Source organism: Chaetomium strumarium (assembly GCF_033439665.1).
Source record: "Chaetomium strumarium strain CBS 333.67 chromosome Unknown B0T15scaffold_2, whole genome shotgun sequence".
Lineage (NCBI taxonomy): Eukaryota > Fungi > Ascomycota > Sordariomycetes > Sordariales > Chaetomiaceae > Chaetomium > Chaetomium strumarium.
The window spans coordinates 943,749-970,432 of NW_026944430.1; the positions used below are offsets into that span (position 1 = coordinate 943,749).

General features: G+C 56.3%; 7 protein-coding genes and 1 non-coding gene across 8 annotated transcripts; 5 read left to right on the forward strand and 3 right to left on the reverse strand.

Annotated features, from left to right (window-relative positions):
- Window positions 1-107: 107 nt before the first annotated feature.
- B0T15DRAFT_490590 (AhpC/TSA antioxidant enzyme-domain-containing protein) lies at window positions 108-1,440 on the reverse strand (the record flags this gene model as incomplete). The annotated part of the gene is made up of 2 exons (XM_062866691.1): window positions 108-947; window positions 1,081-1,440. 2 exons carry the CDS (start codon window positions 1,438-1,440, stop codon window positions 108-110), a joined length of 1,200 nt encoding a protein of 399 aa, XP_062723761.1.
- A 5,347-nt stretch (window positions 1,441-6,787) lies between these two features.
- On the forward strand, window positions 6,788-7,811 carry B0T15DRAFT_490592 (anticodon-binding protein; the record flags this gene model as incomplete). The annotated part of the gene is made up of 3 exons (XM_062866692.1): window positions 6,788-6,793; window positions 6,849-7,092; window positions 7,171-7,811. 3 exons carry the CDS (start codon window positions 6,788-6,790, stop codon window positions 7,809-7,811), a joined length of 891 nt encoding a protein of 296 aa, XP_062723762.1.
- Window positions 7,812-9,353: 1,542 nt separating this feature from the next.
- Window positions 9,354-10,545, forward strand: B0T15DRAFT_490593 (t-SNARE; the record flags this gene model as incomplete). The annotated part of the gene is made up of 3 exons (XM_062866693.1): window positions 9,354-9,416; window positions 9,506-10,123; window positions 10,183-10,545. The coding sequence occupies 3 exons, from the start codon at window positions 9,354-9,356 to the stop codon at window positions 10,543-10,545; spliced, it is 1,044 nt and encodes a 347-aa protein (XP_062723763.1).
- Window positions 10,546-11,274: 729 nt separating this feature from the next.
- B0T15DRAFT_499875 (aspartic peptidase domain-containing protein) lies at window positions 11,275-15,260 on the reverse strand. Its single transcript, XM_062867356.1, has 5 exons — window positions 14,357-15,260; window positions 14,229-14,301; window positions 12,642-13,037; window positions 11,739-12,569; window positions 11,275-11,655 (listed from the first exon to the last, which is right to left on the reverse strand). The coding sequence occupies exons 1-5, from the start codon at window positions 15,070-15,072 to the stop codon at window positions 11,569-11,571; spliced, it is 2,103 nt and encodes a 700-aa protein (XP_062723764.1). The 5' UTR covers window positions 15,073-15,260; the 3' UTR covers window positions 11,275-11,568.
- A 143-nt stretch (window positions 15,261-15,403) lies between these two features.
- B0T15DRAFT_92534 (uncharacterized protein) lies at window positions 15,404-17,780 on the forward strand. Its single transcript, XM_062871459.1, has 4 exons — window positions 15,404-15,745; window positions 15,829-16,801; window positions 16,858-17,331; window positions 17,388-17,780. The coding sequence occupies exons 1-4, from the start codon at window positions 15,575-15,577 to the stop codon at window positions 17,621-17,623; spliced, it is 1,854 nt and encodes a 617-aa protein (XP_062723765.1). The 5' UTR covers window positions 15,404-15,574; the 3' UTR covers window positions 17,624-17,780.
- A 522-nt stretch (window positions 17,781-18,302) lies between these two features.
- Window positions 18,303-18,416, reverse strand: B0T15DRAFT_t70. Its single transcript has one exon. It is a non-coding gene; the product is annotated as a tRNA-Leu (tRNA).
- Window positions 18,417-20,209: 1,793 nt separating this feature from the next.
- On the forward strand, window positions 20,210-22,779 carry B0T15DRAFT_92550 (CASC3/Barentsz eIF4AIII binding-domain-containing protein). Its single transcript, XM_062871460.1, has 2 exons — window positions 20,210-21,080; window positions 21,151-22,779. Exons 1-2 carry the CDS (start codon window positions 20,407-20,409, stop codon window positions 22,649-22,651), a joined length of 2,175 nt encoding a protein of 724 aa, XP_062723766.1. The 5' UTR covers window positions 20,210-20,406; the 3' UTR covers window positions 22,652-22,779.
- A 1,809-nt stretch (window positions 22,780-24,588) lies between these two features.
- B0T15DRAFT_92554 (uncharacterized protein) lies at window positions 24,589-26,578 on the forward strand. Its single transcript, XM_062871461.1, has 5 exons — window positions 24,589-24,795; window positions 24,892-25,026; window positions 25,080-25,097; window positions 25,180-25,462; window positions 25,525-26,578. Exons 1-5 carry the CDS (start codon window positions 24,714-24,716, stop codon window positions 26,405-26,407), a joined length of 1,401 nt encoding a protein of 466 aa, XP_062723767.1. The 5' UTR covers window positions 24,589-24,713; the 3' UTR covers window positions 26,408-26,578.
- The last annotated feature ends 106 nt before the right edge of the window (window positions 26,579-26,684 follow it).

A 26,684-nucleotide genomic window follows, 5' to 3' on the forward strand; every position in this document is an offset into this window, starting at 1 on the left:
CCAAAGTTGAGGCAGGCAAAGATCCGCACTCTTTCCATATCCCAAGCCTAACCCCGGTATCTCTTCTTCTCAGCCCAGTCTTCAACCAACCAAGAAGAGCAGAATTACTAGGCCACCTCAGCCTTAGCATTCATCTCCCGGATCTGCGGCGCCAAGCTCGTGCCCGTCCCCTTCCGCTCCTTCAAAGCCCGCTCCCACCTCTCCCGATCCCCCGTGAGCGGCCGCCCGTGGCCATCCAGCCCCAGCACCTCCATCAGCTCGGGGATCTCGACATGGTCCCGCGTCGTCTTCATCCGGTGGCACCATGTCACCACCTTGTCCTCCCCCTCGCTGCCCGGCTCGCCCTTCCCGTCCAGGCTGGTCTCCGATATCCTCTTGCGCGTCGTCAGGTTCGAGGCGTCCTCTCCCTGTTGTTTCTTCTGTTCTTCCCATGCCCGCGGGGGACTTACTCCATCATCATCATCTTCCCCCCCAAGTGAAAGTCCCCCCTCCCCGCCTTTATTCGTACCACTAACACCACCACCACTACTACCACAACCACTACTACCACCACCACTCCTACTATTATTACTTGTGACCATAGCAACAGGCTCAAACAAGAACTCCCCGCCAATCTGCTTGCTATCGCCGCCCTTCAGCGCCAAGCCCCTGGGGATCTGCTTCAGGCCCTGGGCGATGGACTCCAGGCTGCTCTTGACGAGGTGCTTCTTCATGTAGGCGGGCCGCTGGCCCAGCGCCAGGGAGCGCACCATGCCCAGCTCGGCGTACAGCCTGCGCGTCGGGTCGGCGTAGATGGGGAACGGGCAGCTGGTCGCGGCCGCGTACATGTCGATCAGCCCCGGGTCGCCGCAGCCGACCACGCAGATGAAGGTGGATAGCGGTAGGGCTAGGAGTGAGGACGGCGTGATGCTAGAGGCCGAGAGGGCGCGGAGGTATTCTTGGCAGTTCTGTAACCACCACGGGAAATGTGTATATCTAGTTTTTAGCCACTTGGATTTTTGGTTTGCACACAATATGGGGAGTGAAAAGGACGAGCGGGAGGTGAGAGAGATAGAGAGAAGAGCGAGAGGAAAAGCATACCCCGCAGAAGAAGTGCCGGATGAATATAATCAGCACGCGGCGCGCTGTGTGCCGACCCGTGTAGAGGCTGCGGAAGGTGTGGGACTTGCCGTCCTTGTCCAGCACGACGTAGTTGTCGATCTTGCGGATGGTTTCCGGACTGGGCAGCTCGTGGTTGCTGTCGACCGAGCCGTCGAACTCGATTTCCAGCGGGTCGACCCCCTCGCCGCCTGTCACGGCTGCGGTATCCGTCTGCGGCGGGGCGGTCGCGGCGGCAGACCCGACTGTCGTCGCCGTCGGAGGCCTCTTGGTCGAGTCTCTTCCGGTGGTGGGGATGGCGCCTGGGATGGCGCCTGGGACGGCTTGCGGTGCTGATGCCATTGTTCTTTCGTAGTGTTGGAAAACAAGACGGATAGAACCAGATACCGTAGTCACAGTTCGGTGGTGTGGAGAGGGCTTAGGAAAGAAGTTCAACCTCGAGTGGGAAATAAGTAAATATGAACATGCAGAGCCAGCTGCACGAGGGTGGCTGTGTCCTTGTAAGTCGTCCAGCGGAGTGACGCACGTGGCAGCTCTCAAGGGCGCTTGATACCAATGATTGAGTGGGAATCGATGCTTGCGCTTGTTGGGCAGTTATGACACTAGGGGTAGGGTAAAGAAACGAAGTTGTTAAACGCAACGAAAAGAACTAAAACAGCTACAATTCACCATCTTTGAATGTGGCATGAGCTTTAGGCGCCGATGACGTATCACATGCCGCCAAGACATGGCGGTGTTTCACGCTTCATGAGCTGCTGTGACTGAGGATTGGGATGGTCTACCGCTGAAGCGCCGTGCAGACGCCGCGCAAAGTCCGGGAGCCGCTCAGGTAGGTTGGACTTGGGTTCCAGCGAGTTAGCCGCTCTAAGCGCAACAGGGGAGGGATAAAAGCAAGACGACTCTCTCTGGACCTGCTCGTATGGAAGCATGCTGATGTGGCGCTCAATTAGTGAGTAAACGAATGAATACATCAGCTGTCTGTCTGTCTATTCCTATCTGACCACACGCAATTCGCTGAAATCAACTGCCCCAGAAATGAGTGGCTGTTGGCAGCTTTAACCACCCGGGATCCCAAACCAGGGCACATCCGGGTTCTCCCTCATGAAGTGAACGTCTGTATCGGCGGTTGAAAAATGAGTGAGTATCCTTGTCCCGTTCTTTTCAGTTCCACCTCGTCCAACGCTGCCTAAGATCGCCCCTCGAGTCACCAGGCGCAGAATAGCAAGGCCCGTTTCCAACGGGGCACTCGCTGACTTCTCCGCTGCCTGTCCGACCAGAAGCTCCGCTACCAGCTGGTCTCTGTAGAGCGCATTGACGGTCAACATCGCAGCCTAACAATACTTAGCAAACTCGCCAGCCAACACATCGGCCAAGGAGCCGAGAACCCCGCGTGCTAACGATGGCAGGCGGAGTGGCTCCTGCGGTGTGCTCCCGGCCAGTATGCGGCAAACGGCGTAGAAGCAAGTACCCGACCGGTCGAGCGGGCGTGCTCTTTGAGAAGCATCTTCCCGGCTCTCCCTGGTCTGCGAATCCAGCGATGCCTGCAGGTTCGAGGTCGCATCCGAGGTCTAGAGGCCCGAAGGCGAGCAAGCAGGCAGCCTGTTGCTCGTGGGGATTTGATGTGGTGCCTGTGTTTCTGTCCCTTAGTTTGCCTCGTGGCAAACCAACAAACCATCTCTCTCGGATCCTTCAGTCGAACCCGGACCCAATTTGGCTGGCGAAAGCGGTGCTGACGCTCTTCTCGTCGTCCTCGAACCGCCGTCCATACCCGTTGCTGCCCATGCGCCCACCACTCTCAACGTACTGCTTGAAGAGACGGTCGCTCTGGCTGTAAGACGTCGGCCGCGCCGAGCCGATGGCTTCGCTAAGGCCGGCTCCGAGACTGGCTCCGCCTTGGCCAACACCCTTACCGCCAACCACGCTGGCGGTTGCGTCCGTAAACTCGCTGTTGGCGACACTCTCGCCCGCGACGCTCTCGGTACCGCGCGCCCGAGCTTTCGCGCCAGGACGACCACCCGCACCCGCAGGCGCACCCACACCCGGCAGACCCGGCCATTGATCGGGATGGAAGCTCGAGAACATGTGGGGGTAAGCCGAGCTCAACCCTGCGCCGCCTAAGGTGGAGCTGTGGATGGATGACACATCGTCAGGGATGTACGAGACCGTCGAACCCGTCTCATAGTCCCTGGTCGAGCCATTCGTGCCGCCGTATCGGTAGCCGCTAGCCACATGCTGAGTTTGCTGAGCGCCGTGACGAGGCGGGCGGAAGGCGGCCTTGGGTCGGCTAAATTGCAAGAGCGAGGTCTGCAAGTTCGTCAGGGGGCCTTCAACCAGGCACTTGCGGTCCTTGAAATGGACAAGGAGATGGTGCCAGAGTTCGTGCTTCGAGAGGACCTTCGGATTCCCAATAATGACCAGGCCGTACTTGGCTCGGGTCAGCGCGACGTTGAGTCGGCGAGGGTCCGACAAGAAACCGATGCCCTGGTTATCGTTGGAGCGAACACAAGACAGCACGATAAAGTCTTTCTCCCGGCCCTGGAACGCGTCGACCGATGCGACCTCCACCTCCTTGTAGTCCTCCTTACGGCAAGTGCCAGTGTTCTGCATGGTGCTGACAATATAGCTGCGCTGCCCCTCGTACGGCGTGATCACGCCGATGTCGCTCGGCTTGACACCTGCTTTGAAGAAGCGGGTGACTATCTTTTCGACATTTGCGGCCTCGGTACGGTTTAGATAGGACGTGCCGGATGCCGAAATCTCTTCGTGGCCATTGTTCGACCAGAACATCATAGGCATCTCGGCCACCGGCCAGGGGAAGTCCACATCCTTTCTGAGCCGCTCGGTAACCGTGACACCGTTTTGCAGGGAGCCATCGTAGAACATGTTGGATGGGAACTCGGAGAGGCAGGGATGCATACGGTACTGCACGTTCAGCCGAATCGGGGTCAGGTTGAGCTTCACTAATCTCTCGAAGAGCGATTGGTTCAGGCCTGCCTTGGCCGCCTTCTTGTTCATAATGACTGGACCGAGCTGCTTGTGGTCGCCAACCAGCACCACCTGCTTGCATCCGAGAACCAAGGGGATCATGCATTCCGGCTCGGCCGATTGTGTTGACTCATCGATCAACACGTTCCGGAATTTCATTTTGGCGAGTCTCGGGTCCCCGGCTCCGACACAGGTGCAGCACACGACGTCGGCGTTGTTGAGAATCTCGCGCTCGGCGGCACGTGTCAGCTGCTTGTACCGCTTTTCGTCCGCAGAAATCAGCTCGCCGGTTTGGCTCTTCAGCCGCTGAAATTTGGCGAGTTCGGGGTTTGAGTCGTTCATGCGGACCTGCTCGTGCAACGACAGAAAGCTGACAGAGGACTCGACATCCTCGCGGGACTTCGCCGTCAGGCGGACGACTTTCAGGCCGGTGCGGTGGATCCGTTCACAAAGCTGGTCAACGGCGACGTTAGAAGGCGCACAGACGAGTACCTGGCTGTTGTTCATCTTTGCCAGGTGGTAGATGATGGTCGCAGACGTGACCGTCTTCCCGGTGCCCGGAGGGCCTTGAATCAGACTGAGCGGGGTCGATAGCACGGTCTTGATGGCCGTGATCTGGCTGTGGTTCAGCTCCGGCAGGCCCGGGACATGGAACCTCTTGGGCATCTGCGTCTTCATCGGAGCCACTGCGACTTCGTGGCCGAGCAGCTTATGGAAGATGTAGCCCGACACACTCATCTCATCAACGGCAAACGTTTTCATGGCGAACTGCATCCGGTCGTATGAGGTCGCCTTCCAGACGTAATCTGCAGAGAAGTTGGTGGTGACATCGGTCGGCACCGCCTTGTCATTGCCCGATTTTCGCAACTCGAGCGTAACTTCGTCGGACTGGTTGTTCGGGATCTTGATGACATAGCCCACACCTTCCCACGCAGGGCGGAGGTCGCCTTTGTACTTCAGCCTCATCTCGTCGCCCACCGCCAGCTTGACATCACCCGATTCGATCTTCGGCAAGATGAAGCTGGCGATATGCTTGTTGTTCAGCCCAGTATCCCAACGAACGGTAAGATTATCCTCGGACTGCGCCTCCTTGAGCTTCTTGTCGTAATCCGACTCCATCTTCACCAGCGGGCCGAAAATGTTCTGGTAGTGGTAGGGATCCTCGTACTTGAGCAGAACTGGATGCGGATCATCATCGACACCGACCCCCTTTTCCAGGTCGGCGACAGTGGCGCTAGGGGACTCCTTCCACATCTCCTCGAGCTTCGCGATCATTGGTGGCGTGAGATGTCTCGCCCGAAGCTGCTCGGCGTCTGTGGGCGGCTGTACAAGCCACGGCAAGAAGGACCGATCTTCCACTAGGGGTTGCCATCTCGAGATGTCCCAGCTCATGTCCTTCGTTGACGTGGATGCGGCACAAGGCTGCCGACACAGGAGAACAACCACGGTGTCGGACTTGGCCGGAATGAAGCCGAGCATGAACACATTCTTCATCCCGCAGTTGTAGCACTCGAGGATGGTGTCGCCCAGGGATGATTGAGGATGAAGCTGAACTTCTTTATGGCGAGCCCGGACGAGGTGGTTGACAATGTGGGAAGAACTCGAGCTGCCACGAGCGCTGCAGAACCATTTGTTGCAGGCAAGGCATTTCACAACGCTAGCTGGAGAATGAATACCGCAGTACCTGTCATCTTGTTAATAGACTTCACCATTTGCTGGATGTAGGGATACAACTCACGCGCAGGCGTGCGCCGGAAGCTCCCTCTCCACTTCTGGAGCATCCAACTTGAGAGCCTTCACACCATCAACGGGGACGCTAGCCAAGCTCTCATCGTCATCATCGAAAACCTCGGTCTCGTTGTCCTCGTCATCTTGGCGGCGCCTTGCATTGCCCAGACCAGCGCGAGCACCGCGTCCTCCGTAACCGCTGTACAGCAGGTTCTCGTCCGGGTCGATGTTGGACAACTCGTCAGAGCCGCCGGCCTTGATAGCAGCAGCGGAGTCGGAAATGAGGTGGTTCCCGAGGTGGGTGAAAGCGCCCTCCATTTCGGAGAAAGCGAAGCAGGGACAGTGGCGGCTAGGAAAACCGGACGGTTAGTTTATGCTAGGAATTGACGCAGAGGCACACCAATCGCAAGGCCTTTCGGATCGCGCTGTACCGAAATCTCTGCAGCGTCGGCAGCACCAACGGTGGGCAAGGAAGAGGGTGGAAACTACCTTCGAGTCACCACTGTCGAGAAATAAATTTAAACGTCAGCGCGCGCGGGCGGCTTCGTTTGCAGTGAGTTCGTCGGAAAAGGCTGGGAAAGTTGCAAGCAGAGAGACCGTCACGTCATCGCGGGCAGGTGTCGAAGCGGCTACGAGCTCGCGGTTCTCGGACTGCGTTGCCCTCGTCTATTCTGTTGTTGAATCAACGCTCCAATCCCTTGCCGTCGCTGTTGTGGGAAGTTTACGATTTTTGGCGGCACGGTAGTGTGGCACGAACGACGAGGAGATGCTGCTGAAAATGGAAAGTGGCGGAGAGGGTGGGTCGGAATTAAGCCCCGGCCAGAGGTCTTGGCGCTGGACTTTTTAGCGGGGCCCTGCATTGCTTCAGTCCGCCCAGCGCCAAAATCCCCTTGTCTTTTGCAGCCTTGCCAGGCCAGCCGGGAATATTTCTGCATTTTAATCTGGCTGTCCTGTCAAGTAACGTCAAGAAGGGAAAATGATTGTATGTATTCGTACTTTCCCCTCCGTAGAACGCACGATACTAATACTCGTTGCAGCGTAAGCAAGCCCGTCAGAGAAGAGATTACCTCTACCGCCGAGCACTTCTCCTGCGCGATGCCGAAGTCGCGGAAAAACGGGCGAAGCTGAGAGCAGCGTTGGCCTCGGGGAAGCCTTTGGATCCGGAGATTGCGAATGACAAACAATTACGGAAGGACTACGACTACGATGCGTCCCGGGATGTCGCCCAGGACGACTCCCTCGACATCGATGATGAATACTCAGAGTTATCCGGCGTTGTTGGTAAGTGCCTTTGAGTGGCCGTCTGCCGCACGCTCTGCCCAGAGTGCATCTTGGGGGCAGTTATTAACTTTGCTGCAGATCCGAGGGTACTGGTGACGACATCACGAGATCCCAGCTCTAGGTTAATGTCCTTCTCCAAAGAGATCAGGTTGTTATTCCCAACGGCGATCCGGCTCAACCGAGGAAACCTTGTCCTCCCAGAACTTGTCCGGTCGGCGCAAAGCGAACGCCTTAGCGATGTGGTTCTCCTCCACGAACACCGCGGGACACCGACAGCTATCACTATCAGTCACTTCCCTCATGGGCCGACGTTGATGGCGTCACTGCACAATGTAGTGCTGCGGGCCGACATTCCTAGATCCATCAAGGGGACGGTGAGCGAGAGTTATCCCCATCTGATCTTCGAGAATTTCAAGACCCCGCTCGGCCAACGCATAGTCAAGATTCTGAAGCACCTGTTTCCTCCGCGGGACCCCACTGCCAGCAAGACAGCCGGCAACCGGGTCATTACCTTTGTGAACCAAGACGACTGTATCGAAGTACGCCATCACGTTTACGTCAGGACGAGCTACAAGTCCGTGGAGCTGAGCGAGGTTGGGCCGCGGTTCACCATGAGGCCATTCTCTATCACCATGGGCACTCTAGAGAACAAGGACGCGGATGTGGAGTGGCATCTCAGCCAGTACACGCGCACCGGCCGGAAGAAGAACTATTTCTAGGTGGTTCTTGCTTGCATAACCTTGCCGAATTCGTCTCAGCGTCATCGTGGAGGTGGCAGGCCATTCTGCCAGACCGGACGGCTGAGCTGGTGTATGGAACGCCATATCGTGTTGGTCCGTCAGGGAAACAATGGAACTCCCACAGAGGAGGCATGAAGGTGGCGCGACTAAAGAATGAAAGTCCACTCCGCGTGGGCTTCGAGCGTGCAGTACATGGCGGTACGTGAGTCGTTGACGGTCGCTGGATTGTGTCTCACCTTGTGGTGTGGAAGAGCCAAACCTGGGGAAGGATGAGAAGTAGTTCCCGTGAGGGATCACCGTGGAATACCTGTCGGGGCATCATGGGCGTCGTTGACGAGGGATTGCCTCGCAATTACGACATGTCAATATATTAGCCACTAGGAGATCTGGCCCCCGTGCCTTACCAACGGGCGAGTCTAGGAACTTACCTGTCTCGCTGTGGACAAAAGTAGCCGTACGCCAGGCCTCCTGTCGTCATTGCACGGACTTGCAACGCGGGGATCAGGACATAAGTCCTATTATTCCTTTTCTTCGTCTTGTTCTTTGATTTCTTTTCTCTCTCTCTCTACCTCCTCCTCTTTCTTCATCTCCTGCTTATTTGCACCTTTTTCCCCTTCTTCCTTTTTCCCTCCTCCCTTTCGACTTTACTTTTATTTGCTTTCCTCGAATCGGTGCATGTCTGGGGAGTCAGCTTTTTTGACCTAGGTGTGCCGACGTAGGTATTGTACCTCGTGCAAGAGAGAAGCCGAGGTTTCACAAGCCGCAGCGACAGAGTTCACACAAAGCAGGGAGCTTGCCGTGGAGCCTCGGACATTCCAATGGTCCATATACCAAGTAAGGGTTGGGCATGCTCATCGGCGCTGTTCTACGCAGATGAAGGCTGAGGCTGGCGTCATGGGGCAACAAGGGCAGGAAGTGGGGATCTTCAGATCATGTCCTCAGCCTCGCTTAGTGACGCCATCTCAGTTGCCATCCGCGAACCGAACAAGCCCACGGTCGGGTTGATTCTACAGTAATGTACACTAGACTTACGAATACGGGTATGAATCTCGCAACTTTATGAGATACTTCCGTTGCCTCTCCTTCCTTCCCAGCTTCCGTATGTTAAGTCCCGTGTCTTTCGGGCTGTCGTAAACCTCAGGCTGTGTCAGTGCCTGGGTTCGTAACTGTGGAGTAGGAAGCAGGGGCATGATCTGACAGGTTGGATCTCAGTGGACACTTGACGTTGAATGCGGAGAAAACGGCGGGCGGTGGGACCTCCAATTGGGCTCCTTTCGCAGACCAGACCCCAACGAGCCACAGCGGACCCGTCCAAGGACTCAGCAGGGCGAAGCAGCAGCCAAGGAACAGTCGCGCCAGAAAAAGAGACTACCTACCTATCAGCCCCTGTGCAAACCATTCAACAAAGAGCCATCGATTGCCGCATCATTCACCGCGAAGACGAAACCATCACACAATCGGCGATTGAAAATTTTCGCTTCAGAGCACCGAACGTAGGGAAAGGCACACAATTGAGCAGCCATGTCTTACAACCCCTACAACCAGGGGCCGACCGCTGAGTCCGGCTACGGACACGGCCAGTCAGTGAGTGATTCCCCGGACGCGCCGGAAGCCCCAGGTCCGGTCCAGGCCACCGCAAGTTGATATTGTAGCTAACACGAGCGACGCGGTAGGAGCAACATGAGATGCAATCATACGGACAGCAGTCATATGGCTCTCCTCAACAGCAGTACGGGCAGCAGTACGGGCAGCAGTATGGGCAGGAGTACGGGCAACAGCAGTACGGGCATCAGGAGCAGCAGCAATACGGGTCGCCTCACCCTCAGCAAGGGGCCGGCGTGAACGTGCTCTCGCAGACCGAGTTCCTGCAGCGCGTGTCGGCGATCCGGCAGGACATCCAGGGCCTGACGGTCAGCATCCAGAACATCGCGACGCTGCACCAGCAGACGCTCAACAGCAGCGACAACGCGGCGCGGCAGCAGCTGGACGACCTGGTGGCGGCGACGCAGATCAAGAACACGTCGATCCGCAGCCAGATCCAGCAGCTCAAGGCGGACACAGAGCGCACGACGGACGCCAGCTTCGGGCTGAAGAAGCGGCAGTTTGAGAGCCTCAACGGCGACTTCAAGGACACGATCCAGCGCTTCCTCGAGGAGGAGCGGCAATACAAGCAGCGCTACCGCGAGCAGATCGCGCGGCAGTACCGCATCGTCAACCCGGACGCGACCGAGGAGGAGGTGCAGCAGGCCGCGGACGCCGACTGGGGCGACGAGGGCATTTTCCAGACTGCCGTATGTTCAACCTTTCGCCCCCCTATCTATCTGTCCACCCGACTAACCTCCTTTCGTAGCTACGCACCAACCGATCAGGCCAAGCGTCGGCCGTGCTGGGCGCCGTGCGCGCGCGGCACAACGACCTGGTCAAGATCGAAAAGTCCATCATCGAGCTGCTCGACCTGCTCGACATCCTCAACCAGCAGGTCGTGCAGCAGGGCGCCGTGGTCGAGCAGATCGCCGACCAGGCCGAGAAGACGACGGGCCACCTCAACAAGGCCAACGTCGAGATCGAGCAGGGCGTGCGCAGCGCCCGCCGCGCCCGCAAGCTCAAGTGGTGGTGCCTCGGCGTGGTCGTCCTCATCTGCATCGTCATCGCGCTCGGCGTCGGGCTGGGCGTCTCAATGGCCAACAGAGGGGGCGGCAACAACAACAATTAGTAAGGACCCTTATTTACCTAACTTAGGTCTAGCAGGGGTGAGTTTGTGGTGGTGATTTACCTATCCGGATTGGGAGGGAGTGTGACTGGGCGACAGCGGGAGACGGGCAACAAATGCCACCCGCTCATTTGGGATGGATGGATCATGGTCCCACCGGCGGGTGTGTTCCCGTTGAGTTTCCTTTTCGTCGGTATTTCTTACGTTGCTCTGATGTATGCGTGGGAGGGCCTGGCTTCTCTTCGGTTCAACGGACCAGTGAGTGTGGGCCAGCGGCGCCTACTTGTCCTTGGTATGCCTTTGGGGATTGGTAGGGTTTCTTCGTCTTGAGCTGGGGATGTCGGACTTGATGGGATGCGACGGGTTCTTTATAAAGGATTTATCTATGTGTGGTTTAGGATGGTGTACGACACACAAAGCGTACATACATGTATTGTGTATCCGCCATCGAGTAATGATTCCCCTCTATCAGTAATATTCGGTTCATTTGCGAATTGAGTTAGAGAAGACGATACAAATACGGTGATTCAGTTAGGTTGTTGGTGTTGCCATGGTGTGTTGAGGATCTCTCTGCTGTGTCTACTTCCAGTTGCATATGTGCCACGACTTGAACTACTTCGTTAGTTCGATGCCGAGTGACAGTGAGTCGTCATCCCTAGGTAGCTGGCCCGACAGAGGGTTCAATCACTGTCGACCGATTGAACGCACCACGATTTTCAAATACGGCGAGGTGAAAAGAATACAGGCTCGTTATTTCATCTCGTCGTAAAGAGCTTAACAATACCACACTACCAGTACAAGGAACGTGGACTCGGCTGAGTTTGACTCCCCCACCCAAACACTCTCCAACAATTCTAGGCTTCAACGGAAAAGCAAAACAAGCAGAGCAAGTGACTGAAAAGTCAGGACAGAATCTGTTAGTAGAACCAATTATTGCCCTAGTGTCGGTATATTCGAACGCCGTGGTTCAGCCAAGTAACATGCCGAAAGTCGCCGTTCCGCCTAGCGAGGCGTTGACGTCTGGGGCTACTGCTCATCAGAAGGAGGAGTAATGTTCTGCGTCTTCTCGATCTTGGGGACGGCACCGAAGCGGCTGTGGCCCTGGTCCCAAATCTAGATTTGTTTACAAACCACCCGTCAGTCTCATGACCAGAACACGTCATAGAGTTGTCAGCCGACTTCGGGGAGACACATACCGCATAGATCGACTTGAGGAAGGTGTCGCCCAGGATGTCGAACGGGTTCTCCCCGCGGGACTGCACGCCGCCGTACCAATTGTTGTCGTCGGCTAGCGCAAAGAGCAGATCCTCTTTCTGGATCACAAACTCCTTGCCCCCGACGGCGACGCTGAAGTCTGGGAGGTCGGCGACCGTGATGGTCTTGGGGACGATGTAGCCCTGGTATTCCTCCGAGTACGAGGCGCCCTTGATCTGGGCGTACAGCGCATCGCAGACTTCGTCCGAAACCAGCGCCAGCGTGGTGCCAGTGTCGGCGATCGCCTTGTTGCCGGACAGCGTCATCTTCTGGCCGTTGATCGTCGCGCTCTCGCTCGGGAACATCCAGAAGCCTTCCGAGGTGTCGACGTCTGTCCAGGCGATCTCCTCGCCGGACTCCTTCACCAGGTCCTGGTCGATCCAGCCGAACGTGTAGAACGACTTCTCTCCCTGGTCCCGGGAGCTGTAGAATGCGGACGTAAAGAGCTCCGCGTCTTTAGGAATGTCCTCCTGGGAGATCATGTTTTCAACAGGAGTGGGCTGGGGTGCCGGTTGGCCGTTCAATTGGACGGTGTTAATCTTGCTGAATGCAAGGCCGAGGAGGCCATCCATGCTGCCTTGGCTGAACTGGGCAGACATCTGGTTCGCCACTTCGATGGCCTGGTTCTTGATGGCAAGACCGCCAACCGTGAGGACATCCGTCCCAACGGTGCCCGAGGCCGAGCTCCCATCGCCGTACTGGATCCTCCAGGTCATGCCTTTCTGTAGCTTGAAGGTCGATGATTTTTTGGGCGAGAAGCTCTTCTCGCTTACCTGCACAAATCCCGGTCAGCATTGGGCGCTGTTGGGAAATATCTATGATAAAAGAGAAAAGAAGAGCCATACCCAGAGATCAGCAGAGCCGGTGTCAAAGTCTAGGAGGACCTTCTGAGGCTCAGTGCCAATTGAGACCTCGCACAGGTACTCGGCATCGTTCTGTTGGTCCTCCGCAGTGACTTCCCCTTGCTCTTGGTCCTTGGTCTTCTTGTACAAGCCTTCCCACACCAGGCCCGGCTTCACACCTGGCGCGGCCCTGCCGGGGGTTGTGCCGGCGCTGGGCTTGACAAACTTCTGGAAGTAGGGGCCAGGCTTGGTGGGTTGGAACCCGAAGCGGTTCAGCAGGTAGACATAGGATTTGGTGCCATGGCGCTTGTAGTTCTGGTTGGGAATGGCCTTCACTTTGTGCAGAGACTTCGCGTCCATGGAGGGCAGACCGGTGGCTTTCTGGAGGCTGGCAGAGAACTGTCGATAGTGGAACAGAGATGGCATCAGAAGACGCTGATGAGTCTTGAGGGATTTGATCGGGTTTCCTGAAAGGAAGCGAGAAAGACTGGAGCGTGCGAATGAAGAGTGGCGCAGGTCAGGTCGAGGGAGAGTCTGAACAACTTGAGGTGGTGAGCAATGGGTCATAAATACCCCGAGGGGAGAAGTGTCCCTGCCCGGTCCTCTTCAGCGAACGGAAAGCACATCATGCGATGCCAGTGCGCCACTGACGATGGCAGTACGATGGCAGACAGGGAAGCGACGATGGGTAAGACCAGGGACTATGGACTGAAACGGGCAACTCCATCCCTGGCTGGCAGCCAAACAGCTTGTCGAGCACACCCAGGTCGAACATTTCTTCCTGCAAGACATGAACGAAGCATGAAGATGTTTCTTGTTTGCCGGGCGGAGGGGAGAGGCCATCCTGAGTGGTCCTGTCGGGTATGTAACGGACGTAGCCGGCATTGGACCTGAAGCACAACCTGTGACTGGCTCAACATGCGTGGACGTCAAAACAAGGCGAGCTGCCGTTGCTTGTAGGTTACATCGGCCAGGGATGGCCCCTATTGATCCCCAAGTTGGAGGCAATCTCCCAAACCAAATCCCACTTGCCTGCAGGTATCGAGGAGTGATGTCACCCGCTCAAGCTCTCCGCGCGGGATGCATCTCGGTTCCCTTAGTCGAACCGACCACATTAATGCCAGGCACGCTTGGTGCCAAGGCCAGAGTGCAGCTTCCCGGGCTACAATGTGTACGTTACGCGTCCAGTGGGGCGTGTGGTGTCTCCGATTAAGTGCTCCCGGTGTGTGGTTGGACATTGATTGCTGGTATCGAACCATGGTGCCTTGCTCTGTGCACTCAAGTTGAGGGCTGGACCAGGCTTTCGGTGTTCTTGCATCGTCCCTGCCGAGCCTGCATAGGCAAGCGCCAACGCCAGTGACAGTTGACCACGGTGGTCACGACCTGCACTGATAATCCGAATCCTCTCTCAGCTCATTGGAAAGAAGGACAGAGACTATCAGTCCTGTACAGGAATAGGGAGGCCGTATGATATCCCCCGTGGGAGCTGGCCTCTCGGACGACTTGTAGACTTGCCTCGGCAAAAGCCTCCTTGGGGGGCAAAAGGATGTGTCATGAGAGCTTTATTCTCCCGAAAATGAACCCCCTGACACCATTACTCAACCAGCACTCCTCGCTGTCCCTCAGCGAGCTTGCCAGGACGGTATCTTCAACGGCGAGCCCCCTGTGTCTGTTAGTGATAGGCCCCGAACTGGGCCAGGGAAGAGCGCGTGACGCACCTCTCGAGCGCCCATCTTCTCGATGTGCCGTTCTGGCCGCCAATCCCCTTGTCGGGGCCCTGCTTCATGCTCACAGCGGGAGTGACCCACTTGCCCTCCCTCCAGAAGTAAGGAGTGGTCGTGGAGCCTTCCATCACAGTACCGTCCGCCTCGTTGATGATCAGAACCTCCTTGTCGTGAAGGTTGATCTGCGCCCGTTGCCGAGCCACGTCATACACCGCTCGCTTCGTCGTCTTGAAGTGGCTGTGCTTTGTCCAGGCTGCCCTAACGCCATCCACCAAGACTTGGTACTCTGTTGCTTTAGTCGGAATATGTCCGCTCAACCCATTGCTGTGTGTTTCTCCAGGAGGCGGAAGCTGCTCTGGGAAGAGATTCGCGAGGGGTGTTTCTGGAACCGGACCGAAAGTTACACTCAACTCCCCTTCTCTCGTGACGGCCACCCTCACTCTTATTGGGGTTGGTTGGTTGTCCCCAACGCTGCTCATGATGAAATCCCTTAACCTTTTCAGACCGGCATCGCCCTCAAGAACCCCAACGGCGGCATCCCAGCCCCAATGAGTGGCTGCTAGTAGCATGCGGTCCCTGTGGTAATCAAGCATGTATAAGGGCGAAGAGTTATTCCAATTCCACCCAGCATGAGTTAAATTGCTGGCGGGCGCGTGCAGCAGCGCCGGGTCATAGCGCAGAGAAGAGAACAGCTGAAAGTCATCCTCCATTGCTGCGAAACTCGCGGCTGCTCCGGGGACGCAGATAAGCGGGGCAGGCTGGCCGCCTATATCCAAGCGGTCGGCTTTGAGTCCTGTGTTTGAGCGCAGAGCCTCCTAGATGGCAGATAAGCTGATGGCCGGCGCGTGTCGGTGTTTTTATCTTCATCTGCGTCCCATAGTATCAAGCTTGAGTTGCCTGACCCTGTCACGGATCTCGAAAGCTTGGGCTCTTGGCGTCCCAAGTTGACAAGGGTTCAAGGGGCTGCGGCAAGCGGATACTTCCGAGGCGCTGCAATTGGGCGCGTCAGGCCGCTGATTTTTTTGTTCCAAGCTCCCGCCGGCCGAACTGCCCGCAGCCGACCAGCTCAATGCGCATGCATCATCGAATCGAGTAGCACCACGTCGGTTCACAACATCTCCCCGTTCCTTTGGTATTGCCGCAACGAGGTTCTTCGATCGACCTTTCCGTCTTCCCCAGAGTTCCCATTGTTATTGTGCGATCAACACGACCATGGCTCCCACTATCCCTGCCACGGGGACACCTTCGGCCCCATTACCACCCGATTCGTCGCTGTGGGATCGCATCTCGACATGGGTCTCGGAGCACAAGGCCGTTGTCTACACTATTGCCGGCGTGGCCGTTGTCGTCACCACGGCCGGTGCTGTTTACTACATCCGCAGCGTGAGCCTCCATTCCTCGAATACCTGCCCCACCTCTTGTCGGGTCTAGCTGTCCCGTACTGACCCTCGAACGCGTCCCTGCAGGAATCCAAGGACACAGCACCCAGGCCGAGCAAGAAGGAGAGGCGGAAACGGAAGCAGGCTGAGCGGGAAGCAGAAGAGAAGGCAGCGGCGTCAGCAAAGCAGGCCGAGGCTGCTGCTTCTGCGGCCAAGACTGCCACGGTTGAGACCGCCGACGAGCTGCCCGAGATCGACGAGAACACCGTCCCGCGACTTTCGGAGCTCGAGCGCAAGGAATACGCCCAGAAGCTGAAGGAGGCCGGGAACAAGGCGTACAATGCTAAGGACTTCGAAAAAGCCATCGGTCTCTACTCCAAAGCTATTCTTTGCAAGCCCGACCCTGTCTACTACTCCAACCGTGCCGCCTGTTACAACGCTCTCAGCGAATGGGAGAAGGTCGTCGAGGATACCACGGCGGCCATCAGTCTCGACCCCGAGTACATCAAGGCTCTGAATCGCCGCGCCAATGCCTACGATCACCTCGGCAAGTACAGCGAGGCTCTTCTCGACTTCACCGCGAGCTGCATTATCGACGGCTTTAGGAACGAACAGAGTGCCCAAGCAGTGGAGCGGCTGCTTAAAAAGTTGGCCGAGTCGAAAGCGAAGGAGATTCTGCAGACCAAACCGGCGAAGCTCCCGAGCTCTACATTTGTTGGGAACTACCTCCAGAGCTTCAGAGCCAAACCGCGCCCTGAGGGCCTGGAGGATTCGGTGGAGCTGTCGGAGGGGACCGGAAAGGGCCAGCTTCAAAAGGGTCTGAAGGCACTGGAGAGCAAGACCGGCCCGGGTTACGAGGAGGCTGCGGAAGCCTTCGACAAGGCTTTGGAGCTGGGAGACCTGGGAGAGCATGAGGCGTACGCGTACAACCTGCGTGGTACCTTTCGCTGCCTCAAGGGCAAGCACGAGGAGGCGTTGGCGGATCTCTCGAAGAGCATCGAGCTTGATCCTGAGATGACGCAGAGCTACATCAAGCGGGCGAGTATGAATTTGGAGCTTGGTATGTCCAACCCTCTCTGTTTGATGTGGTTCCTTCAGTGACTGATCTCTGCGTAGGTGCTCCGGATAAAGCAGAGGAAGACTTCACAGCTGCCTTGGCGAAGAACGCCGAGGATCCCGATATTTACTATCACCGTGCTCAACTGCATTTCATCAAGGGCGAATTCGCTGAGGCGCAGAAGGATTACCAGAAGTCGATTGACCTGGATCGCGACTTCATCTTCTCCCACATCCAGCTCGGCGTGACCCAGTATAAGATGGGTTCCATTGCTTCGTCTATGGCCACCTTCCGGCGATGCATGAAGAACTTCGACAAGACGCCGGACGTTTACAACTACTATGGCGAGCTGCTCCTGGACCAGACCAAGTACCAGGAGGCCATCGAGAAGTTCGACACGGCCATCGAGCTCGAGAAGGAGACTAAGCCCACGTGCATGAACGTGCTGCCGCTCATCAACAAGTCGCTTGCGCTGTTCCAGTGGAAGCAGGATTTCTCAGAGGCTGAGAAGCTCTGTGAGAAGGCCCTCATCAGTAAGTCCCCACCGCTCCCAGAGGACATCTGCACGCCCGCTAACGTGGGATTGCAGTCGACCCCGAGTGTGACATTGCCGTCGCCACCATGGCCCAGCTACTCCTCCAGCAAGGCAAGGTGACAGAGGCGCTCAAGTACTTTGAGCGGGCAGCTGAACTCGCCCGGACCGAAGGTGAACTGGTCAATGCTCTATCGTACGCAGAGGCGACAAGAACCCAAATCCAGGTCCAGGAGAAGTACCCGAAGCTGGCCAGCAAGCTGCAGGGCATGGGCCAGGGCGTGATGCGATAAAGCGTCATTACACTCCCGCAATGACCCTTCCGTTAGAAGATGATTCAGGGGGAAAAGAAAATCAAGCAGACTGCCCCATCCACCGGCGAGTCTGTCGGAGATATGTTGATGTATATAAAGAACGAACCACAGATGCAGCCCATAACTGGGTTGACCTAACGAAGAAGCACATTACGGGCTCTGGGATTCTCTTTTGTAACTAGGTATCTGGAGCTGGGGGGAGAGGGCGACGGTCCTTCTTTGTACATGGAATTGGGGCCCTTTGCTACAGGAGCGAAAAGATGCCCTCAGTGAAAACGGCTGGCTGTTATATATGATATCGCGGTTGTGGAAGTTACGGGGAAAGGACATGATCGTTGCGCAGGTGCCTGAGGATGATTTAGGGCATCCAGCGTTGTCGGGTGTTGTAAAAAGGTTACGGTTACCTGGTGCAGCTAAGCTAATGTTACTTCACTCACATGTTACTCTGCGGGGCGCAAGGTGTTGGTGGGGGATGAGACAAGATGAGGTTGCTCCCATCATCGTAAAGTCATATGTGAGGTACTCTAACGGTAGCCAAAATCGTACCGCATTCTTTGACCCACGGCGATTATTCAAGGTATATGCAAAAATAATTTCAACCGGGATAAATAAGAGGCTCATAGGCACCTTAAGCCACAAGGATGAGCAAAAGTTACTGTGACAAGGGTGAGATTCGAACTCACGCCCCATTTCTGAGACCAGGAAATCTCGTGGAGATATCAAATTCAGGTGGGCCTGAACCTGGCGCCTTGGACCGCTCGGCCACCTTGCCGTTTTCGTACCAATTGGTTAGACAGACAGTGCGAAGCGGAAGCCTACATTCTAGGCCCTGAGGGTAGGCTCGGGAAGAGGTTGAAATTGAATGTTTCTCTTCTTAACCAAGCAGGCAGTAGGTTACCGCATCGCGAGTAGACACGGGCCGAGGTAAGGATTCACATGCAACTCTCCAGATTGGATACACAATAAGTACATACCTAAGGTACCTACCTAGACACACCTGTGCTTGGGAACTCAATGATTGCCCATTCACAGTAATGTCAGCCAAGAGGTCGGGGCTTCCGGATTTAAGCCTCTACCAAGGACCGCGCTGCTGGTGATTACTAGACATCTCACTTAAGATTATCAAGACCGGCAGAGATTGAGCAGACGCCGGCGGGAAAAAGGGACTCTTCAGAAAACAAGAAATCCCAAGGCCATGGAGCTGTCGAAGTCTGCTTTGACAAGCAACAGACAATGGGACATGGATCGCCAATCAGAATCACATGCTAGGTGAGACTTGAAACCCAGAAGACGGAATGCTCCCCGGGCCTTTTCATGAAGGATGGGGATACAGGCTGTTTCGACGTACAGTGCCGATAAGTCGTAGTGTCTGCAAGTTCTAGACGGACGGCCCATATACGGCGGAGCGCCATCCATCGGATGCTGCTCGTCATCACTTCCAGGTAGACATGGTCAACCCTCGCATGATCTCATAAGCTAAAACCTTCCCCGCTTTGGCCGCCCGGGAACAGCTTTCTAATAACTGACCTCAGGACCTCCGCTCGCAGGGGACTGCCATTCATCTCATGATTCCATAGGTGGCGAGTGCACTTGCAGGACGCCGTTGGGATTGGAGTGGTCTGATCGAAGCCTATTGACGGCGGACGGGGTCTGGCGCGCTGTGAACGCGCCGTGCTTTTCCGGTTGGGGAGATGGCTGGCTCTGTTGGCTTGCCAGAGGCAGCCGTGTGCTTCTGTGCATCATCGCACTCGTTCCGGTTCCTCTGGTTGCTGGATGCGTGGCGGGCGGGACGTCCAGAGGATGCCATATGCGACTGCTGTTGGCTCCGTGGGGGTTGCACCTGCGCAAAGCATGCTCGAACCAAATGGTGGGAATGCACGAAAACTGTCAACCCCGGTCTTTTGTATGTGGCAGGCAGAGTAAGGTATAAATGATGCGCAGTGCAGTTTAGTTAGAAAGACGATGGATTCATCGCGCCGTCAAATGCGCAGATGAATCATGACGGAGACATGACGGTCGTCATCTAGCTAGTCTAACCGGAAGCGGATAGATGCTGCTTATTCCCACTGTGCTCTTGGACCGCAGTGAACCAGTGAGCAACCATGTCAACGGACTTCAAGCCCATCTCGTGAAAGACATGGGAACTACACTAGGACAACGCCATCATTATCTTGCAGCCTCGTCAAATTCTGGTCCTTCCCGTGTCACGATATCTGCCTTACTCGTTCCTCTAAGCAGCGCTAGAGGAGCCCGCCATCCCTCCTCCGTTAGCTCCGTTTTCTGGGCTTGTGGCAACCCCCGACTGATTGAGCACGGTCCGAGCTCTCGCAGGCCTGAGCCTTGTCTGGAGTTTTCTACGGATCCGTAGGCTTGTTCCACCTGGCAGCAACATCCACCGCAGAGTTCCCACTCCCACCCACATTGAAGCTGCACTTTCGCACTGGGCTGATCCCGTCGAGCTTGCATCTTTCTGCTTGACCTGGAAATCGCAAACCGATCGCTGTTCCCCTGGTTCCCGACGTGCACATCGTGGCGGGATTCCACCTTCGATTTAACTTAATATCGCCCACAGGTCGGTTGCTGCGGCACGCATATCCAGACATCCGTTGCGGCAGCAAGAGACAGAGTCGTCTAGCCACCCACCTACGCATGACCGAGCAGCTCGACGTCATCACGACTCTCTGCACCTCCACACCAAGGTGCAACCGGTTCATCATCCTGCCGACTCAGCGCCGAGCCGGGCCCGCTTCCACAGTAGTACGATGGCCGCAGCGGGAACAAGACGCAGGAAAATCATCGGCCAACGACGCCGCGTCGAGGATGAGGGGGAAGACGATACTGTCGTCGAGTCTTTAGCAGACCTCGAAGATGACTCTGTGACCGACGGTTCCATCGCGAGCGACGAACACGATCCGGGCGACGATAGCGATACAAGTAACATCGACGATGTGTCTCCGACATCGCCTAACGTCCGGAAACCCATAGGCAACGGGCACGCGAAGGGCGGGTTCCGCCGCCGGACCGGTTCCGAGCCCACCAAGAGTCCGGCGGCCAAGCCACTGCAGCCCACAATAGCCGACGCCGAGACTATGCTCACCAAGCTGTCCCTCGCCGAGAAGGAGAACAGGCCGGAAGAGTTGCATTTCGACGACATCAAACAAGCGCCGCCTGCTAAGGACGCGGCCCCGATTGTCGTGAGCTCGAGCGCTGCTTCTCAGCAACAGCCACGGCTGCCCTCACAGGAGCTCAAGAGGCGGGAGCACGAGGAGTACAGGCGGAGGAGGGACGAAGACCCAACCTTCGTTCCTAACAGGGGTGCTTTCTTCCTGCACGACCACCGGCATGCTGGCCCTGCCGCGAATGGCTTCCGGCCCTTTCCGCGGGGGGCTCGTGGTCGGGGACGAGGGGCGTTTGGAAGCGCTTTCGTCCCGCTCAGGTATGTTGCAACTGCTGGTTTTCTGCCCGTGACTGAAACGCTCCTCGTTGAAGCTGACCGATGCTTGCAGCCAAATCCCAAATGTGCCGGATCCGATAGCGAACGGGGTATGGAAACATGACATGCACGAAGTAGTCGCCGAGCCGCAACCGCCACGGCAGACCCGCTACCTTCCTAACAACGAGGGCCCCCCGAACGGTAACGGCATCATTCCTACCGCGCCGACAAGCAAGACGCCGATTAATCGAGCCATGTCAACCGAAAAGCACATTGGTAACGCGACGATCAGGGTGTTTCTACCGCCAATGACTGCGCCCAAGCTCTTCCCCGGCGTTGCATTGAAGCAATACACGAAACTACCCGATCACCGCCCACCTCTTCGCCGCGACAAACCTGTTCGGATTTCTCTCCCCGACCACGATCCTCCCGTGATGCCGCGTTACATCTTCCCGGCCAGTGACAGATCGTTCATCTTTATCCCGCGCGCAATGCGGCCGAATCAGCAACGGACGAGGGGTAAAGGTCCACGGTCGATACTAGGCTCAGGGGTTTTCTCGCGCGGGACTAGTATGTGGGGCGGCAGTGTTTACGGGAGCATCTACTCCCCCAGTATCGCTCTCAGCCGGCGGTCATCCATTGCCCCCGACCTTAGTAGGGAGTTCTTGCTCTCACCAACGGGTTCCGCCATCTCACGCGCCCCGATCCCGGTCGATACTGTACGACCCGTCGTCCGGCTCCCCCCGCTAGCTCAACCACCAGTTGGGCCGATGCCTATCCCGCCCAGGTCTGATGCTCTTCAAAAAGCACCGGAGACGTCTATCAGCGAGCTCCCACAGCCACAGATGCACCCACTCCCGCAAAAACCCGCCTTCCAAGAAAACCGTCCAAACACAATACCTATGCACCAACCACGTCCACAGAAGACTGTCTCCGTTGAGAACATCGAGTCACCCGCTCAGCAGACGACAAACGCTCCGACTCCCTACCAGCAGGCCTTTCATCAACAGGTTCCGCCGCAGGTGTCCAGTGGTTTCGCCCAAGAGTCACACGCGCGGAATCTATCCTATCAGTCGCAATTCTCCTCCGCCACACCCCTGTCACAGATCCCGGAGCGTGCCGTCCATGCCGCTCCTTTCCAGCCCAACACGTATGCCCAACCCGGTTTCTACGGCCAGCAATACGCAACGATGCAGCCACAGCAGGGTTTCTACTATCCCCAAGCATTTGGCCCCAACATGGGGCCTAACGCAAACGCTCCCACCTTTGTCCCGGCAACACACCAGCAGCAGCCCCAGCCGGTCCCTTATACGCAGCCGGCCCAAGGCGACGGACCTGCTGCGCAGCCCCCCGCGCAAGGCACGCCGTCTCAGAACCTCGTGGAACCCCGCGAGTCCCAAGGCACCGTGTACTACGATTATTATTCTCAGGTGGGCCCCATGCCCGGCTACGCACACTTTCCGCCGCCTGGCCAACCCTATGCTCCTCCCGGCATGGTGGGCATGGGCAGTATGATGACGCCCAGTCCCGACACGTTCTACTACCAACAGCCCATGATCTACTATTCCCAGTAGTACGGGATAGTAACGAAGACCGCCAGTCTTGTGCTCTCGACGCCGGGCATAGGTCCTTTCAATGGCCTGAAGACTTCCACGGTGGTAGGCTGAAGCATGCGAGTGGTGTTGGACTGGACTTCTCGGGAAGGCGGGTGTTAGGAACGTATTGAGTTGGATGGAGAGCGAAAGGGAATCCTCTTCGCGGACGGGGGAGAAGCAGCGGAGGAGGAAGAAGAGAGGATGTTGAGGATGGACATTCTGATCACGGGTGAGGATGAAATGCAGAGGACGTCGGAGCTTCTACGCTACGCTACCTACTACCTACCCAAGAAACTCATTCGCGGTTGACGAACGACGCGCGCGCTCTGTTAGGAAGATGAAATATCATTTTGCCTACCTACCCACATACCTACCTATCCTACGTCTACCTCCTTTAATCACAGAGTTACGACGGGTTCGCGCAACCAGCTCGTTTTGTTCATCCTCATCATCTCGCTCAGCCGCCTCTCTTGCTTTGTTTGTTCAACTTGGTTTTCGCTGAAGAGGAGGGGATGTTGCTTACCGTTGTGGAATGGAGAAATGCCACGACGGATGGTGTGGTGGCGGCGGGTAAGAGGGAAGAAGCTTTAAAGTCCGTCCTTTGGTTTACCATGTCTTACCATCCTTACTCGAGGGTTGCAGTTGGTTCTTGCACCAAGCATTGTCTTCAATCTCCTTTTTATCGTCTGACTATCTGGTTGCTTGGGTGTATGGATGACTAGGTAGTTATCGTGCTTGGTTGCTTCGGGAACTCAGGTCTTTCCGTTCTGTTTTTTGGGTGAACGCCCCTTCATTTATTTCCTTCCCTTTCCTTTGTCTCTTCTTTTTTACTTCTACTGCTGCTGCTGCTTCTGCTAATGCTCTCATGATAATGCTGCATTTTGCGTCGCTTTGCTCATGGCTCGAGGGGCTTCTCATTTGTCTCTCCTTTTTGTTGGATTGCATCGAGGGGCAAGGTCCAAATTGCAATTCGACTTCGTCTATGGAGGACAACGCAAGGAAGACTACTTTCGTCTAACATGATCCTCCTGCTCAATGACATCCTCTCTGTTTTCCTAGTTTCTTTGATTTGTATGGCACTGGCGGTGTTGGAGGTGTTCAGGTTTCCTGTCTGCCTCTTCTCCTTTATTACTGTTCAATGGTCAATTCCAGCTAAGCATGGCATTGGAACTGCGAACGGTAACGGTGTCTGGGTCTGATACCGGGCTCCCCCAATCGAGGTTCACAAGTTTTTTTTGGCTGGGTTGGGTTTGGGCTTCTGCGGAATCATAGGCGGCGCTGCTCTTTCTGGCTTGAGGTGGTGCTTTGCTTGATTACGGTACTCCGGCGTACTAAAAGCAATGTAGTATTGTGGACTTGTCTGCCATACTAGGTGCTTGTCTTCGTGCCAGTTGGCTTTCCCGTGTCAGTGCTGGGCATTGCTGTTTGACCGTGATGGAAGCTAAGGTACTCATCCTCATTAACGGGCGGCTGGAAAAGTTGAGGCCACGTAGGAGCTGACGTTGCACTTTCGTTGTTTGTAAGTTAGTATGGGGGTTTTACTGTGTCAACGTGGTCTTTTGTATCCAACTTCAGGTTATCCAGCTAATAAAGTTTGATTTCATTTTGGAACGGCGAGATTGATGTGCATCACAGCCTCAGTCAGGGTGACTGTGTTAGTGATTGTAATCTCCGTAGATTTGCCGGTGACTTTTATCATCGTACTGGTTTCCGTCCGGAATTCAGCAGCGTGTTCAGAACTTAGTGACTCGGAAATGAATCCTTTGTTTCATCGAGAATTGAAGGAATGATGATACGAAGTTGACACGTTGAATGGATGTGGCTGGGAAGAGTTCGGCGCCGCTCTTTACCACCGCTCGGTGTCGGTCTTACCTAAATTGGTGGCCCCGGCAACGCTACAAATCCCACAGACTCGTCTTGTAAGTGTAGGTGCCTAGGTAGAGCAACATCAGTCAGGGGTTCACCACAGCAACGCCAACCTCTAACAATCCTCGTCGGGTCCGATCGCTCGCTTCACTCCCTATATATCTTCGACGTTCTCATGGCTTCAGCTACTCTTGACGACACAAACGTAAACGGGCACACCGAGACCAAGCAGGGGGCAATTACCGTCTTCTCGGGAGGTATGTGCATGATGAGGTGCTGGCACATAAACATATTCCAGATTCCATCCACCACGAATCAAACCATGAATGAGTGACTAACTATTCGTCCTGAAGGTACCGCGGCAAATAGCCTCGTGGATGTTTTCAACAAAATCGTGCAGAGGCGGGGATGCCGCCTGAACTACGTCATTCCCATTAGCGACAACGGCGGCAGCTCGTCGGAGCTGATCAGGTTTGTCGGAGGGCCGAGTATGTCTGAAATGTGTTCAAAGCTGGAACGGCATACGCTGACCATTTTGCAGGCGTGGGCGATATCCGGAGTGAGTCTCGATGTTGGAGCGGTTGACTACGTGTGGGACTGGGGACCACAATCTAATCGCCTGGTTCTGAATTCTGATATAGGCCGTCTGGTCCGGCTCATTCCCAATCATGAGGGAGACAAGGAGATGTCGGCGCTCAAGCTGCTCTTCGAGCATCGGCTCGACTCGGATCCCCTGAAAGCCCGAGCAGAGTGGCTGGACATCGTCGAGTCGCGCTCCCTGTTATGGGGCTTCATCTCGAGCCCCAAAAGGGAGCTCATCCGCTCCGTCCTCAACACTCTGAACTTGGAGGTCGTCAAGAGGGCCCGGCCACCAAACGTGTTCAATTTTGCCGGTGCCAGCATTGGCAACATGTTCCTTACTGGGTGGGTACCTCAAGAGATCTATCCATACAAGATTGCTCACCCGCTGACGTGCCGGCTGTCAGTGCCCGCATCTTCTCGGGCTCCTTCGAGTCCGCCATCTACCTCCTGTCCATGATCTGCTCCATCCCGCCCTCCGTCTCCGTGCTCCCCGCTATCAACTCCAACTTCACCCACCACATCTCGGCCGGCCTTACCGACGGCAGCACCATCGCAGGCCAAGTTGCCATCAGCCACCCGTCCTACCCGACCGCGCTCCCAGACGACACCGAGATCGCGCCAGCCCTGACGGCCGCCGACCACGACCGCATCGAAGACGCCAACCTCCCGGGCTCGTTGCCCGCCCTGCGCCGGCCCAACATCGCCTTCAGCAAGCACGACGAGGAGGACCTGCCCGCGCGCATCGAGCGCCTCTGGTACATCAACCCGTACGGCCACGAGATCGCGCCGACGGCCAACCCCAAGGTGGTCGAGGCGCTCGGCGGCTCGCGCACCGTCATCTACAGCATCGGGAGCCTGTACACGAGCATCATCCCGAGCCTGGTGCTGCGCAAGGTCGGCCAGGCCATCGGCGAGGGCGCCGCCGCGGGTCGCATACGCCACCGCGTCCTGATCCTTAACAGCAGGATCGACAGGGAGACGGGGCCCCGGGCGAATCCCATGACGGCTAGGGACTTTGTCGCCGCGATTGCGCGGGCTTGCGTGGAGAGCACCGCGCCGGCGGAGGTCGGGAGGGAGGAGCTGCTCAGGAGGTACGTGAGTCACTTGGTTTATTTGGACGGCGCTGCGGGAGGGCCGGCGGTGGATGTGGACGAGCTGGAGAGGCTGGGCATCAAGTGCGTCAAGGTTGCTGGGAAGGCGGTTGGCGGCGGTGCGGGCCAGAAGGGCGCGGTGAAGTACGATGAGGCAGCGTTGGGAGAGGTCTTGGAGGCTATCATTGATTCCTGACGAGATTCTGCGGTGTTAGTGACGGATCTACACAGGATGGGCCCTTATTTATCGTGGGAACTGGGCAGATGACCGTGGAATAGAGGCCGTAATTGAAGCTTAATGTAAATCTGTCGATTATGATGAGGACATAGCTATTTCTCCAAAGCAGCTTAGAATAATTAATGGCGGCATAGAGGCTACGCTAGGACCGGTGCACCTCGCTCTATCCAGCATGCTGTCGATTTATGAGCAGACTCTCGTTGGGGAGACGACATGAAGGGCGAAGCTCCTTCTA